This window comes from Urocampus carinirostris, chromosome 2 (genome assembly GCF_059441175.1).
Source record: "Urocampus carinirostris isolate Australia breed hairy pipefish chromosome 2, RoL_Ucar_1.0, whole genome shotgun sequence".
NCBI lineage: Eukaryota > Metazoa > Chordata > Actinopteri > Syngnathiformes > Syngnathidae > Urocampus > Urocampus carinirostris.
Genome location: NC_142350.1, coordinates 53462182 through 53475907, shown reverse-complemented (window position 1 = coordinate 53475907; position 13726 = coordinate 53462182). Strand labels below are relative to the sequence as shown.

The window sequence follows — 13726 nt, the reverse complement described above, 5'->3', positions numbered from 1 at the left end:
TATATATAGTGTGAGTCTGTGTTTCTGCCACATACAAGCGCAACTAAATGGCAAAATACAGCAACGTAGCCCTATTTAAAAGCAGAAACGAAATGGTTCTTTACAATAAAGGAGCTGGTGTATTATGTTTTGCCTCCTAGTGGTAAAAAACTTCATTTATTACAAAAAATGGTGACTTAAATAATAAGCAACGGTGAAATAAATGTGTATTTGTAGAAAATTCTCTAAGGTCGAGAAATTTGTACTTATTTAACATAACATGAGCTCCAACTAGAGGGAGCTGACATCATCGTCCGCCATCTTGCCGCTACAGTACGCCAAAAAAAATAAAAATCTGGAAAAAAGCTTGGGGAAAAAAAGAGAAGTAAAATAGTGCAGACAGGAGGGTCGAAAAGAGAATACAAAACATAAACAAACCAGATTGTAACCACTAAGTGTTTAAATGCCATAGTGGGGGCACAACATAGCATATAGCGTTATTCGTTTATCTCTTGATGCAAAAATGATTAATTTGGATTGATCCAATCAGCAGCCAGGAAACAAAAGGCAGTTCTCTGATTGGTTTGAGAGTAGAGACAGATGTAAATGAACTCCCTAATTTCACGTACGTATTCATCGAGGGCAGCACGGCAGCAGAGTGGTTAGCGTGTTTGCGGCACAGTTCTGAGGTCATGAGAGCAAACCTTCCTGTGTGGAGTTTGCATGTTCTCCTCGTGCTTGCGTGGGCTTCCTCCGGGCACTCCGGTTTCCTCCCACATTCCCAAAAACTATGCATGTCAGGTAATTGGCCTGTTCAAATTGTCCCTAGTTTTGAATGAGCGAGTGAGTTGTCTGTCTCTGTGTGCCCTGCAAACGGCTGGCAACCAGTTCAGAGTGTCCCCTGCCCACTGCCCGAAGATAGCTGGGATGGGCTCCAGCACCCCTGCAACCCTAATGAGGATAAGCGGTGCAGATAATGGACGGGTGGAAGGACGTATTCATCTACAAAAACTTCAGGGAAAGAAAATCTGCGATGCACCAAGAAAGCACAAACCAAAAAATGAAATGGCGAAGGGATTTCTGTAGTTCTGTTAGTTTTTAATGCAAATAAAAGATAAATACGAAAATACACATGATCTTTTAAGTGGTCCGTATTTCCTGCTTCCATTCATCCATCAAGGTTCATAAGGGTGTTTGAAATCCTTGAAAATACTTTTAACTTAATGTTGTGTCTTCAAAGTGTGAAAAATGCGTATATTTTTGTTCATACAGTTGTTTGAAATCCTTGAAAACACTTGCAACTTAATTTTGTGTTTTCAAGGTTCGAAAAATGCTTGAATTTTGGGTAAAGTGCTCGTCAATGCTTGAAATTGTTGCAATATTTCCCAGCAATCTAAGTCAATCAACCACTCATTAAATGAAAACAACAATTCAAGTCTGCTAAAAAATGACGCTGACACGCCTACTTTGGTGGCTTTGCTTTACAATTGCATTTGATCTTCCTTCATTACTAACATCAGCTGGCATTAGTTTGTATGTCATTGTCATGTGAAGCGTCATCGCCCCCTTTCGGATCGCACCCAAGAAGACAGGTGAAAAGACCCAGATGCTGGGGAATGGATAAATTGTAACATTGGTAACGAAAGCTGCTTAAAAAGTCCTTGAATTTGGCGATGAAAAGGAAATACGAACCACAATCTGTATCCTAGCAATGAGTCTGAATTCTTTGAAGTGTTTTTGTGATATAAATATAACCAATGACAAAATAAAAACGTGTACACAGATGGGTTCGGTTTCTTTTTTTTGTTGGGGAAATGAAAGGACACGTTAGCCGAGCGAGTACGATTTTTGTTTTGATGGAACACCACTCGCTTCCTTCAATCCATTACGGATGCACACTTCAAAGATTCTCAGTGTATTTATCTCGGCATTTCGCCCCCATTTAGCCACGCGAGGCCCGGCGTCTTTTTGAACGTGCTAATGTGTTTGTTTTCTCCTTTTTTTTATTATCAATGCTTTTATGCAGGCGGGATTTTCGAGCAAACGGACGGACCCGTCTCGTTGGTCAGCGCCGAGGAACTGGCCTTCAAATTTGCCGTCAACAATATCAACAGGAACAGGACGTTACTTCCCAACACTACGCTCACCTACGATATACAAAGGATTAATATCTACGACAGCTTCGAAGCCTCCAGGAAAGGTTAGTATATGTGTGCTTAAGTAAAAAAAATCAAAACAATGAAGTGAAATGAAAACTTAATGACATTTTCTTAAAAATGAGCCCCATACTGTGAACATAATAAGGTAAAAAAAAGGTGTTGGGTTATCTGGGTTCCCACAGCTCCTTGGGAAGGCTTTAAAGGCATTATTATAAAGAAAAGTACTTAATTGGCGTTACAATGTATTCAATACAAGCTTCAAAAGTCTTAAAAACCTTAATAACATTTATATTTCTTTGAACTTCTTTGAAAAAAATGTGGTAACATTTATCAATTGTCTTTTTTAATAATTTACCGATTTACTTTGGTGGCAACATGGGCAGACCAGAATAACGTAACTAGCAAAACGGTGATGTGGTTTCAGTCGGGTCTTTCAGAGCATGTCTAAGGTTCCTAGGAAGGAATGAGGGAGTGAGTTGTCGGTCTCTCTGTGCCCTGCGACTGGCTGGCAACCAGTTGAGGGTGTCCCCTGCCCACTGCCCGGAGATAGCTGGGATGGGCTCCAGCACCCCCGCGACCCTACTGAGAATAAGCGGTTCAGATGATGGATGGATGGATAATCAAACCATCAATTATAGTATAAAGAATGTAAAACAAATAATATACTGGTAAATCAAAACTTTCCATAAGAAATAATACAGGAAATTTAGTCAAGTTATCACAATTAAAAATAAAAACAAACCCTCGACTTAAAAATTCCTGAATCTTATTACAATTTGACACAACTTGATACAAAGGTTCATTTTACAGGACAAATATATCAAACTGAAAAAAAAATAATTAAATTGTGACTATATATTAAATAGATATTATTTGAAAAATACGCTATTCATAATTTAATGAAAACAAATACAAATAAAATAGCATAAGATAAAATGATAGAAACTATTTGACTAATAACGCAAAAAGTATATATCTAATTCAGTAAAATGACCAAATTTAAAAAAAGACAGCAAACCAACTTTTCCACTACAGTATTTGAAACAAAATATTATTGACAAAACTAGATAGTATTGTAAAATAAATGGGTTACAAAAAGTCAATTTCATGGAAGAAATATATCAACATATACAATCTGTCAAACTGTAAAGAGTTAATAAGAATATATAATTAATATATAATCATAAAATTTAGCTTGCAAGGAGAACAGGGGAGAGCAGATAATAAATTCCAACCTGTTCTACAAGCCTTTTCTTATGATAAACTCTCCTAAGCTATTGTCATTATACAAGTGTAACAAAATTGGAAAACTCCTTTGAGTGCAAATAAAACAAAGACAAAGGTAAAAATGTGCAAAACGATTAAATACAATTGTTGAAAACAATATATTATTTATAATAAATATGTGCATTACAAGAGAGGCAGTTGTACAGTGCATTGTGCTCATGGACGCTGATGATGGGAGTTCAAGGTGGCAATACCTCTGGAGAAGACACTGTTCATCATTCTGTTTATTCTGAATTGGATGCACCTGTAAAAATAAATAGATAATAAGCGAAATTATATGGAATGATATTCAGTTTTCACTACAAATCTGATAAATACATTTAACAAAAAAAGCATGAGTTCAATATCATCGAACATGCATATGTCTTCCGGTTATCCTTCAAAATTTCACCCAAGCTGCTCTTTTACCATCAGCATGCGACCAGCTGTCTTTGGGCGTGGTGGCCATTTTTGGGCCATCTCACAGCTCGTCTTCAAACGCAGTGCAGTCCATCTGCAACGCATTGGAAGTTCCTCACGTGCAAGTGCGCTGGAAGCATCACCCCATGGACAACAGGGACACTTTCTACGCCAACTTGTATCCCGATTACTCGTCGCTCAGCTACGCCATCTTGGACCTGGTTCAGTTCCTCAAATGGAAAACTGCCACCGTGGTTTATGACGACAGCACAGGTGAGTGACGTTTAGATCTAACAAACATGATCCAACTGGATCTGAAGCTAATGGTGTTTATGTCTGTTTTATCAAAAAAATACTGTTTCTTATATCTGAGTCTCTAATCATAGGCTTAGGTTTTAATAGACACTCAAAATAAGGATGTCACGGTCGCCATGACGACCAGTATGCCACGCCCCCGAACTCAAGCTGAAGCAGATCAGCTGATTGCTGTTCTGCAATTTAAGGCTGGATTTTGGGTTTGGCGGGGGCTGGTTCATTACTCATTATTCACAATCCCGGTCTGTTATGCCTTGTCCTGTTTTAGTCTGTTATGCCTTGTCCTGTTGAGTTCGTGCCGGAGGAACTCTGTATTGTTCTGTTTTGCCTCGGAGTATTGGGCGACTTTTATTTTATTAAATAAAACCTATGGATCGTCAACGCATTTGAGTTCTCCCTTCATGCCTCCTGCCTCCGTTCTGGTCCGGTCACCTTCCACGCCACCACGTCTCGTGACAGAATGAACCAGCCAACAAATAGAACTCAGCGAACGATCCCAGCGCGACTTGGGGAGAGCTGGAGAGCGCAGTTCGGCAGGCGCCTACTGAGTTGGCCTTCCCTGCCCGTTCGAACCACGGCCCCGCCCGTCGTGGCCCTTGCTGTGCCTCGAATGGGGTCCCACGAAGAATTGACGCCTGCCTGCCCGACTCCCGTGCCGATTGCCTGCTATTCCCTCTCCCCTGCGTGCATGTCCGAATCCGACTCCGCTGCCCGTCGGGCCGACTCCGACTCCCAAGCCTGCCTGTTCGACTCCCAAGCCTGCCTGTTCGACTCCCAAGCCTGCCTGTTCGACTCCCAAACCTGCCTGTTCGACTCCCAAGCCTGCCTGTTCGACTCCCAAGCCTGCCTGTTCGACTCTCATGCCTGCCTGCCCGACTCTCATGCCTGCCTGCCCGACTCCCGTGCCGATTGCCTGCTATTCCGTCTCCCCTGCGTGCCAGCCCGACTCCGACTCCCAAGCCTGCCTGTTCGACTCCCAAGCCTGCCTGTTCGACTCCCAAGCCTGCCTGTTCGACTCCCAAGCCTGCCTGTTCGACTCCCAAGCCTGCCTGTTCGACTCCCAAGCCTGCCTGTTCGACTCCCATGCCTGCCTTGACTCTCCCTGTACTGATTTTGTTCAGTCTTTCCTGTCCTGTCTTGTCTGTTCTGAATCTGTTCCCCCCTGAGTCTGACTCTTCTGAATCTGTTCCCCCCTGAGTCTGACTCTTCTGAATCTGTTCCCCCCTGAGTCTGACTCTTCTGAATCTGTTCCCCCCTGAGTCTGACTCTTCTGAATCTGTTCCCCCCTGAGTCTGACTCTTCTGAATCTGATCCCCCCTGAGTCTGACTCTTCTGAATCTGATCCCCCCTGAGTCTGACTCTTCTGAATCTGATCCCCCCTGAGTCTGACTCTTCTGAATCTGATAACCCCCTTAGTCGACTCTTCTGAATCTGATCCCCCCTGAGTGCGACTCTTCTGAATCTGACCCCCCTGAGTGCGACTCTTCTGCATCGGCCTGACCTGAGTGCGACTCTTCTGCATCGGCCTGACCTGAGTGCGACTCTTCTGCATCGGCCTGACCTGAGTGCGACTCTTCTGCATCGGCCTGACCTGAGTGCGACTCTTCTGCATCGGCCTGACCTGAGTGCGACTCTTCTGCATCGGCCTGACCTGAGTGCGACTCTTCTGCATCGGCCTGTCCTGAGTGCGACTCTTCTGCATCGGCCTGTCCTGAGTGCGACTCTTCTGCATCGGCCTGTCCTGAGTGCGACTCTTCTGCATCGGCCTGTCCTGAGTGCGACTCTTCTGCATCGGCCTGTCCTGAGTGCGACTCTTCTGCATCGGCCTGTCCTGAGTGCGACTCTTCTGCATCGGCCTGTCCTGAGTGCGACTCTTCTGCATCGGCCTGTCCTGTTTATCTGTCCTGTTCTTGCCTGTCCTGTTTATCTGTCCTGTTCTCGCCTGTCCTGTTTATCTGTCCTGTTCTCGTCGGTTCTGCCTGTCTGTCATCCCCTGTCCAGTTGGCCACCAGACCCCCCCTGCCGAGCGCCGATTCCGATCCGCCCGACGCAGATGGCGCCTGCCTCTCCCCGTTCCTGCGTGTTCGGAGGAGGGAGCAGGGTTGCCCCAATCGCGATCGTCAACATTCCGGGGCGCGAGGTAGTAATTTTTTCTTTTTTGGGACCTCGGGAGCTGTCCCTTAAGAGGGGGGCTCTGTCACGGTCGCCATGACGACCAGTATGCCACGCCCCCGAACTCAAGCTGAAGCAGATCAGCTGATTGCTGTTCTGCAATTTAAGGCTGGATTTTGGGTTTGGCGGGGGCTGGTTTAATACTCATTATACACAATCCCGGTCTGTTATGCTTGTCCTGTTTTAGTCTGTTATGCCTTGTCATGTTTTAGTCTGTTATGCCATGTCCTGTTGAGTTCGTGCCGGAGGAACTCTCTATTGTTCTGTTTTGCCCCGGAGTATTGGGCGACTTTTATTTTATTAAATAAAACTTATGGATCGTCAACGCATTTGAGTTCTCCCTTCATGCCTCCTGCCTCCGTTCTGGTCCGGTCACCTTCCACGCCACCACGTCTCGTGACAAAGGAGGGACTTCAATTAATTTTGAACTTCTAAGGAGAACAAGAGAGGAACAAACCTCGGACAAGAAATTCCAACCTGTTCTAAAGGCCCTCCCTAGCCCTTTCTTTTATTCACTGAAAACATTCCACTCATACGAAAGTGATTTTTTTTTTAAGGTCACATTAAGTCAATTCAAAATATTAGTAACTATTTGCATTTTTATATAACTACACATGCAGACTTTTGAATGCACATGTTATTTTTTTTAATTATTTGTCTATAATTAGACCATTTAGATACTCAGAATATAATCGGATATAAGAAAAGCAGTATACAATATATGGCCAACGTCAAGGGGCAGCATGGTGGGGCAGAGGTTAGCGCATGTGCAACACAGTTCATGTCCTGGGAACCTCCTGCGTGGGTTCAAATCCAGCTCCAGACTTCCTGTGCGGAGTTTGTATGTTCTCCCCGTGCTTGCATGGGTTACCTCTGGGCACTCCGGTTTCCTCCCACATTCCAAAAACATGCATTTCAGGTGAGTTAGCCGGTCCAAATTGTCCCTAGGTGTGAATGAGCGAGTGAGTTGTCTGTCCCTGTGTGGCCTGCGATTGGCTGGCAAGCAGTTCAGGGTGTCCCCTGCCCACTGCCCGATGATTGCTGGGATGGGCTCCAGCACCCCTGCGGCCCTACTGAGGATAAGCGGTGTAGCTAATGAGATGAGATGAGAGTATACAATACAATTTTTATTTTAAGCACTTAATTTTCTTAAAACTATCTTGATAAAAACAATAATTACATTAATAAGAATAGTACAGAAAAATGTAGCTAGCTATTTGCGTGTTGGTCTAGAGTGCAGCCCTTTAATGCTTCATGAACGACATTATTTATGGGAGGATACAAAATGGCACTGTGGGGAAAAGGCTGGCATCAACATCATTTTTAATAGTACGTTATCTTACTGTTATATATATTGTCCTTATATATTTACCATTTTTGTTGGCTGAGTCGAATTAAAAACCCTGCTGGGCCGCATGTGGCCCCAGGGCCTTAGTTCACCTACCACTAGAATATTGTATCTCAAACTTTGGTCAGAGAAGTAAGGGCAGTGTTTATTGACAGAATGTATAAAAGCTCTGGTTGTATAACAGTATCATCATGAAGAAACTCAAATATCATCAACACCACCAAATTTGCTCAATTTTACGGTCCAAACTTTATCTGTTACAGAACTTCTTTGGAACAGTTATAAAACACCAAAAAGTTGTGTCCTGCAAAGTGTTTGAAGACTTTAATCTGTTTTTCCCCAATCTTTTTAGGTCTTATAAGGCTACAGGAACTGATCATGGCGCCATCTAGGTACAACATCAGGCTGAAAATCCGGCAGCTTCCCGTGGACACGCAAGACACAAGGCCTCTCCTCAAAGAAATGAAAAGGAGCCGCGAGTTTCGCATCATTTTCGACTGCAGTCACCACATGGCGGCGCAAATCCTCAAACAGGTCGGCTTAAAAATCGGACCATGTCTATGTCTGGGCGTTGGTTTTAAAACAAAAGATTGCTTTTTAACTTAAATTACTTGATACATATTTAATACAATCCAAAAAATCTACACTCTACAAGTAACCATGCAGTGTCCAAATTGTGTGCAACAACAACAAATATATAACTTCGCGCTAAGGGTGGGTGATGAGATGATATTAGATAATAAAATAGATTGTTATCTCCCAAAAATATCACAGATAATATGATCGTCTCTAGGGGCATACTCCAGTCTGTTGCATAACTTCGGTGGCTAGCTTAGATTTAGCTGCTGCCATTGCTTTAGTAGTAAATAGCAAATTTAGCAGCTGATGCTTGAGTCATGGATCTTACCTACTAATGCTAGCAGTGTGGATATCACTGCTAGCAGCTAATGCTAGTGTCTTAGCTATGCATTTGGAAAATCTGAAACTATTTAAACATTTTAACAAACTTGGTCAAACAATAACAATAAATCATAATCCATTTAAATGAGTACACACTTGTGGATCCACAATGACAAAAATACCTCAGCAAAGTTTTATATAATATCAATATGTTTTCGGGCGGGCAGCACGGCGGCGCAGTGGTTAGCGCTTGTGCGGCACAGTTCATGTCATGGGAACCTGTCGTGGGTTCAAATCCAGCTCCAGACTTCCTGTGCGGAGTTTGTATGTTCTCCCCGTGCTTGCGTGGGTTTCCTCCGGGCACTCCGGTTTCCTCCCACGTTCCAAAAACATGCATTTCAGGTGAATTGGCCGGTCCAAATTGTCCCTAGGTGTAATGAGCGAATGCATTGTCTGTCCCTGTGTGCCCTGCGATTGGCTGGCAACCAGTTCAGGGTGTCCCCTGCCCACTGCCCGGATATGGCTGGGATGGGCTCCAGCCCCCCCGCGACCCTAATGAGGATAAGCGGTACGGCTGATGAGATGAGAGGCAGCACGGCGGCGCAGTGGTTAGCGCTTATGCGGCACAGTTCATGTCACGGGAACCTGTTGTGGGTTCAAATCCAGCTCCAGACTTCCTGTGCGGAGTTTGTATGTTCTCCCCGTGCTTGCGTGGGTTTCCTCCGGGCACTCCGGTTTCCTCCCACGTTCCAAAAACATGCATTTCAGGTGAATTGGCCGGTCCAAATTGTCCCTAGGTGTGAATGAGCGAATGAGTTGTCTGTCCCTGTGTGCCCTGCGATTGGCTGGCAACCAGTTCAGGGTGTCCCCTGCCCACTGCCCGGAGATGGCTGGGATGGGCTCCAGCCCCCCCGCGACCCTGATGAGGATAAGAGGTACGGCTGATGAGATGAGATGAGATGAGATGTTTTCGGGCAAACACACCAAAGACAAAATAAAGATGTGACTCCCCACTGATGCCCTTGACGTCGGACAAGTTTAAATACTCTATCATTTGCTACTTGAAATCTTGGGTTTTCTTGCCTCCCTCACAACAACTTTAGGTGTCACTTGACATATTTCATCCTGCAGCCCCCGCCTTTCATTTCGTACAGTAATCTTGACGGACGGACGAGGAATTGGTTACTTCGACGTTCATAAGGTGAACCAGGATAGCTTTTCCGGAAAATGATAGCGGCTTAAGATAAGGCTTCGTATTTTCGTCTTTGGCAGGAAATTCCGAGAATGCATCCTTTTAATTACCGTATTTTCCGCACTATAAGGCGCACCGGGTTATAGGGCGCACCCCGAAAAAATAGTTTTTGGTCCTATTTTTGACATACATAAGACGCACCGGATTATAAGGCGCTACAATGGGAACGTGGACAAAACAGTCAGATAGTTCAGTCCAACTTATTACCCCCTTAACATTCCGAAAGCTTGCAAAGACGCAAATACGTGTTGAGAACACGTGCGTATGCGGTGTCCGTACGATGTCACTCAAATGCATCGTTCCATCATTCGGAAGGTTAAAGTCTTGGGATTCAAGAAATGCCAACCATTCCTTAGTCTCTATTTTCTTTTTCGCTTGCAACTTTATTGTGCATATGACAATAAACACTTGGAATTGAGTTTAATTTAAAAATAGACACTCCATTCCATCCATTATCTGCACCGCTTATCACAGAAACATTGAGTTCAGTCTGAAACAAGATACAGGGACAATATAAAACCCGGAGTAGCTCACCGAAGTCGTTGTGTTCATAAAAATGTGCAGCCAATGTCCTCTTATATCCGTGAGGGTAGTAAATCCAGGAGAATAACATATTTACAAATACAGAATAGAAAAAAATGCTTTCTCTATGCCGTCAGCCACGTGCTATACACATTCATCTTTTTCGGCCAATTGCAGGCTTTGTTTCGCCGTTTAAGCCAATGCCAACCTGTAAATGATAAAACGGATCCGCCCCTTGACCTCCGAATAACATTAGCCAATAGTGATCGATTCAACTGATGATTGACACATCTTTTTCGGCCAATTGCAGGCTTTGTTTTGGCGTTTAAGCCAATGCCAGCCTGTAAATGATAAAAAGGATCCGCCCCCTGACCTACGAATAACTTTAGCCAATAGTGATCGATTCAAATGATGATTGACACATTGGTTAGCCAATGAAACGCCGGTAAATAAATCCCAGCATACACCGCGTACTACTTGGCGTTCGGGGGAAAATCTATTCAGCGGCTGCAAGTTAGTTGGAAAACTTTGCAACTTTAAAATTGATCCATATATAAGGCGCACTGTATTATAAGGCGCACTGGGAGGTTCGGGTTCGCGCCCCGGCCGAGTCATTCCTAAGACTTAAAAAGTGGTCGGCGGCGCCCTCTCTTGGCTGCGGCTGCATCGGGTCAGGTGCAATCGACATTTCGTTCTGTGTACATTGTTACACAGAATGACAATACAAGGAAATTATTATTATTATTATTATTATTATTATTATGGTCAGCTTTTGAAAAAAATAAAGGCTTTTAGGTGCGCCTTATAGTGCGGAAAATACGGAATGTCTTTTAAATAGAATTCTTATTTTTTAATCCATATATTGGCCTGGAGAGGGATGGGCGCCACTAGGCTGTACTTGCCCAAGACACACGACAGGAAATCGTGCCCTTGCAACCCTAGGGGTTAAGGGATCCAACCAACCAACCAATCAGCATATTTATAATAATAGAAAATGACAAAATTAAATTTTGTTTACCTATGTATTTACTGTTAAACATGGTCAATTAATTTCATCATTTCAATTTTAAAATTGAACATTTTATTTAAGGAATACAGTACCGCGGCAGTAGCTCAGGAGGTAGAGCGATCGTTTTAGGATTAAGGGATCCCAGTTCGAATCCCGGCTTGTCCGTGTTACATGCCGAAGTGTCCTTGGGTAAGACACTGAAACCCCAATACCCCCAATAAGCAGGTTAGCGCCTTACATGGCTGCACAGATCACGGCCGCTATTGGGAAATGTGAAGCACAATGTAAAGCGCTTTGGGAAGTCATTGACTTGAAAAGCGCTATATAAATGCAGATCATTTCAGATCATTTCATTTACCAAATCTATATTCATTTAAAGAATAGGAAAACTATTATATATAAAAAAAAATGATATGGTAAAAAACGTGATTTAAATAATACCCCTTTAAAATATGTAGGAATGTAATTATATCATAAATCTAGCCCTTTTTAGTAACACTAAATATATTTGAAGAATGATCATTTTCAAATAGGTATTTATTCTAAAAATGAAGGGTGATTTAATTTTTGGATTAAAAAACAATAGTTTGGACATTTTTATTTACATTCTTAGTTAAAAATGTTTTTGGGGAAATAAAATAATATAAAGAAAATCAAACTTTACATCAACAACAATTTTATTAAAAAAAAAATATATAATCACCAGTAAAATTTTATGATTTAAATCAAGTCACTATTATTTGGACTGCACAGGTTAAAATTACACCATCCCCCGATCTGAAACCGACATGCGGGCAAGGAAAAACTCAAAAACCTCAACATGAGGAAAATAAGAAAGAAATGTAAATGTTATACTGTATTATAACAATCATTTTTAATAATTGGCATTTTTTTTAGGAATTTTAAACACATTTAAAGAGTCAACATTTTGTTGATGAATATTTACTGTAAAAACTCAAGTACTTTTATCTTTTATGGAAAAAAATGTATGTGTATTAATTATACTTTTACATTCACTATATCAAGATCATGAGAGGGATAACAAATTAAAAAGGAAATAAAAATTAAGATATCATAATTAATTAAAATTAAAAATTGAGTAATGTGGTATAATGTAAGTATTTTATAAATGCTATTTTAGAAGCCCTAATGAGTAAGTGTTTCAGTAATCACTTAATGTAAAGAACAAGGTCATTTGGACATGTTTTCATATTTCATTTAAAAAGACAACATTTGAGGAATGAAATAAATCGAAAATAAAACTATTGAATTGAATTATAGTGAACTAAATTGCCTTCATTGTCATTGACATTCGCGTTGTGAAAACATTGTATGCAATTAGATTAGACATGGCACTCTAAGGGTAAACATATATCAAGGACTTCAAACAGAATTCTAAAGTAAACATGCAATAAAGACTTTAAGGGGAATAAAAGATAAAATAATTGTTGTAAAGAGCAATAGGTAATGTCAAGTCAAGTCATGTTTATTTGTAGAGCCCTTAATCACAAGGAGTCTCAAAGGCCTGCACAGACCACAGATTATTGCTAACCACAGTATATTATGACACCGTCCCCTGATCTAAAACCTACATGAGGGCAAGGAAAAACTCAAAAACTTGAGGAAAATGAAGAAACCTTGAGAATGGACCGCACATGAAGTAATCCCCCTTCCAGAATGACCAGGCTGCAACAGATGGTGCAGTAACAAATAATACACAGATATTATCAACATAGAATATAGGTTATTCTTTGGAATAGAAGTGTGATTTGAGCCTAGATTTAAACAGTTCCACTGAGGTTGCAGATCGAATCTCAGGGGGAAGAGCATTTCACAGCACCGGGGCCCGAATGGAGAATGCTCTCGAACCGGCGGATCTCTTCTTGGCTCTTGGGATCACTAGCAGACCAACATTTTCAGAGCGAAGGCTCCAGATCGAAATACCGGGCAAAAATAAATCTGAAAGATATGAGCGAGCAAGTCCATGCATGATTTTGTATACTACCAACAGAACCTTAAAATCACATCTTAAGCTAACAGGGAGCCAATGCAGGTTAGCTAAAATCGGGGTGATGTGATCAAACTTCTTTGTCTTAGTTAAAAGCCTCGCTGAAGCATTTTGTACCAGCTGCAGACTCTTGATTTTGGACTTTGGGGGACCGGAGAGTAGTGCATTACAGTAATCGAGATGGGACGCTAACAAACACATGAATTATAATCTCCGCATCTGACTGAGACAGCATAGGGCAAATTTTAGCAATGTTGCGAAGATGGGAAAAAAGCTGTACTAGTATTATTCTTAACGTGTGTCTGGACAGACAGATTGCGGTCAAATGAGACACCTAGATTTTTGACTGAGTCACTCTGGGTAATATTACATTTGT

The 13726-nt window shown here is 42.2% G+C and overlaps 1 protein-coding gene and 1 long non-coding RNA gene across 2 annotated transcripts in view; one reads left to right on the top strand and one right to left on the bottom strand.

The window, feature by feature from the left end:
* grik3 (glutamate ionotropic receptor kainate type subunit 3) overlaps positions 1–13726 on the top strand; it is a 176015-nt gene that overhangs the window by 85104 nt on the left and 77185 nt on the right. Inside the window, exons 2-4 of the mRNA XM_088327081.1 lie at positions 2006–2179; positions 3840–4097; positions 8012–8193. Of these exons, the coding sequence (XP_088183207.1) occupies positions 2006–2179; positions 3840–4097; positions 8012–8193 (614 nt within the window). The remainder of the gene's footprint in view (positions 1–2005; positions 2180–3839; positions 4098–8011; positions 8194–13726) is intronic.
* Positions 4361–5316, bottom strand: LOC148372493 (uncharacterized). The gene is made up of 3 exons (XR_015849543.1): positions 5210–5316; positions 4941–5125; positions 4361–4877 (listed from the first exon to the last, which is right to left on the bottom strand). It is a non-coding gene; the product is annotated as an uncharacterized LOC148372493 (long non-coding RNA).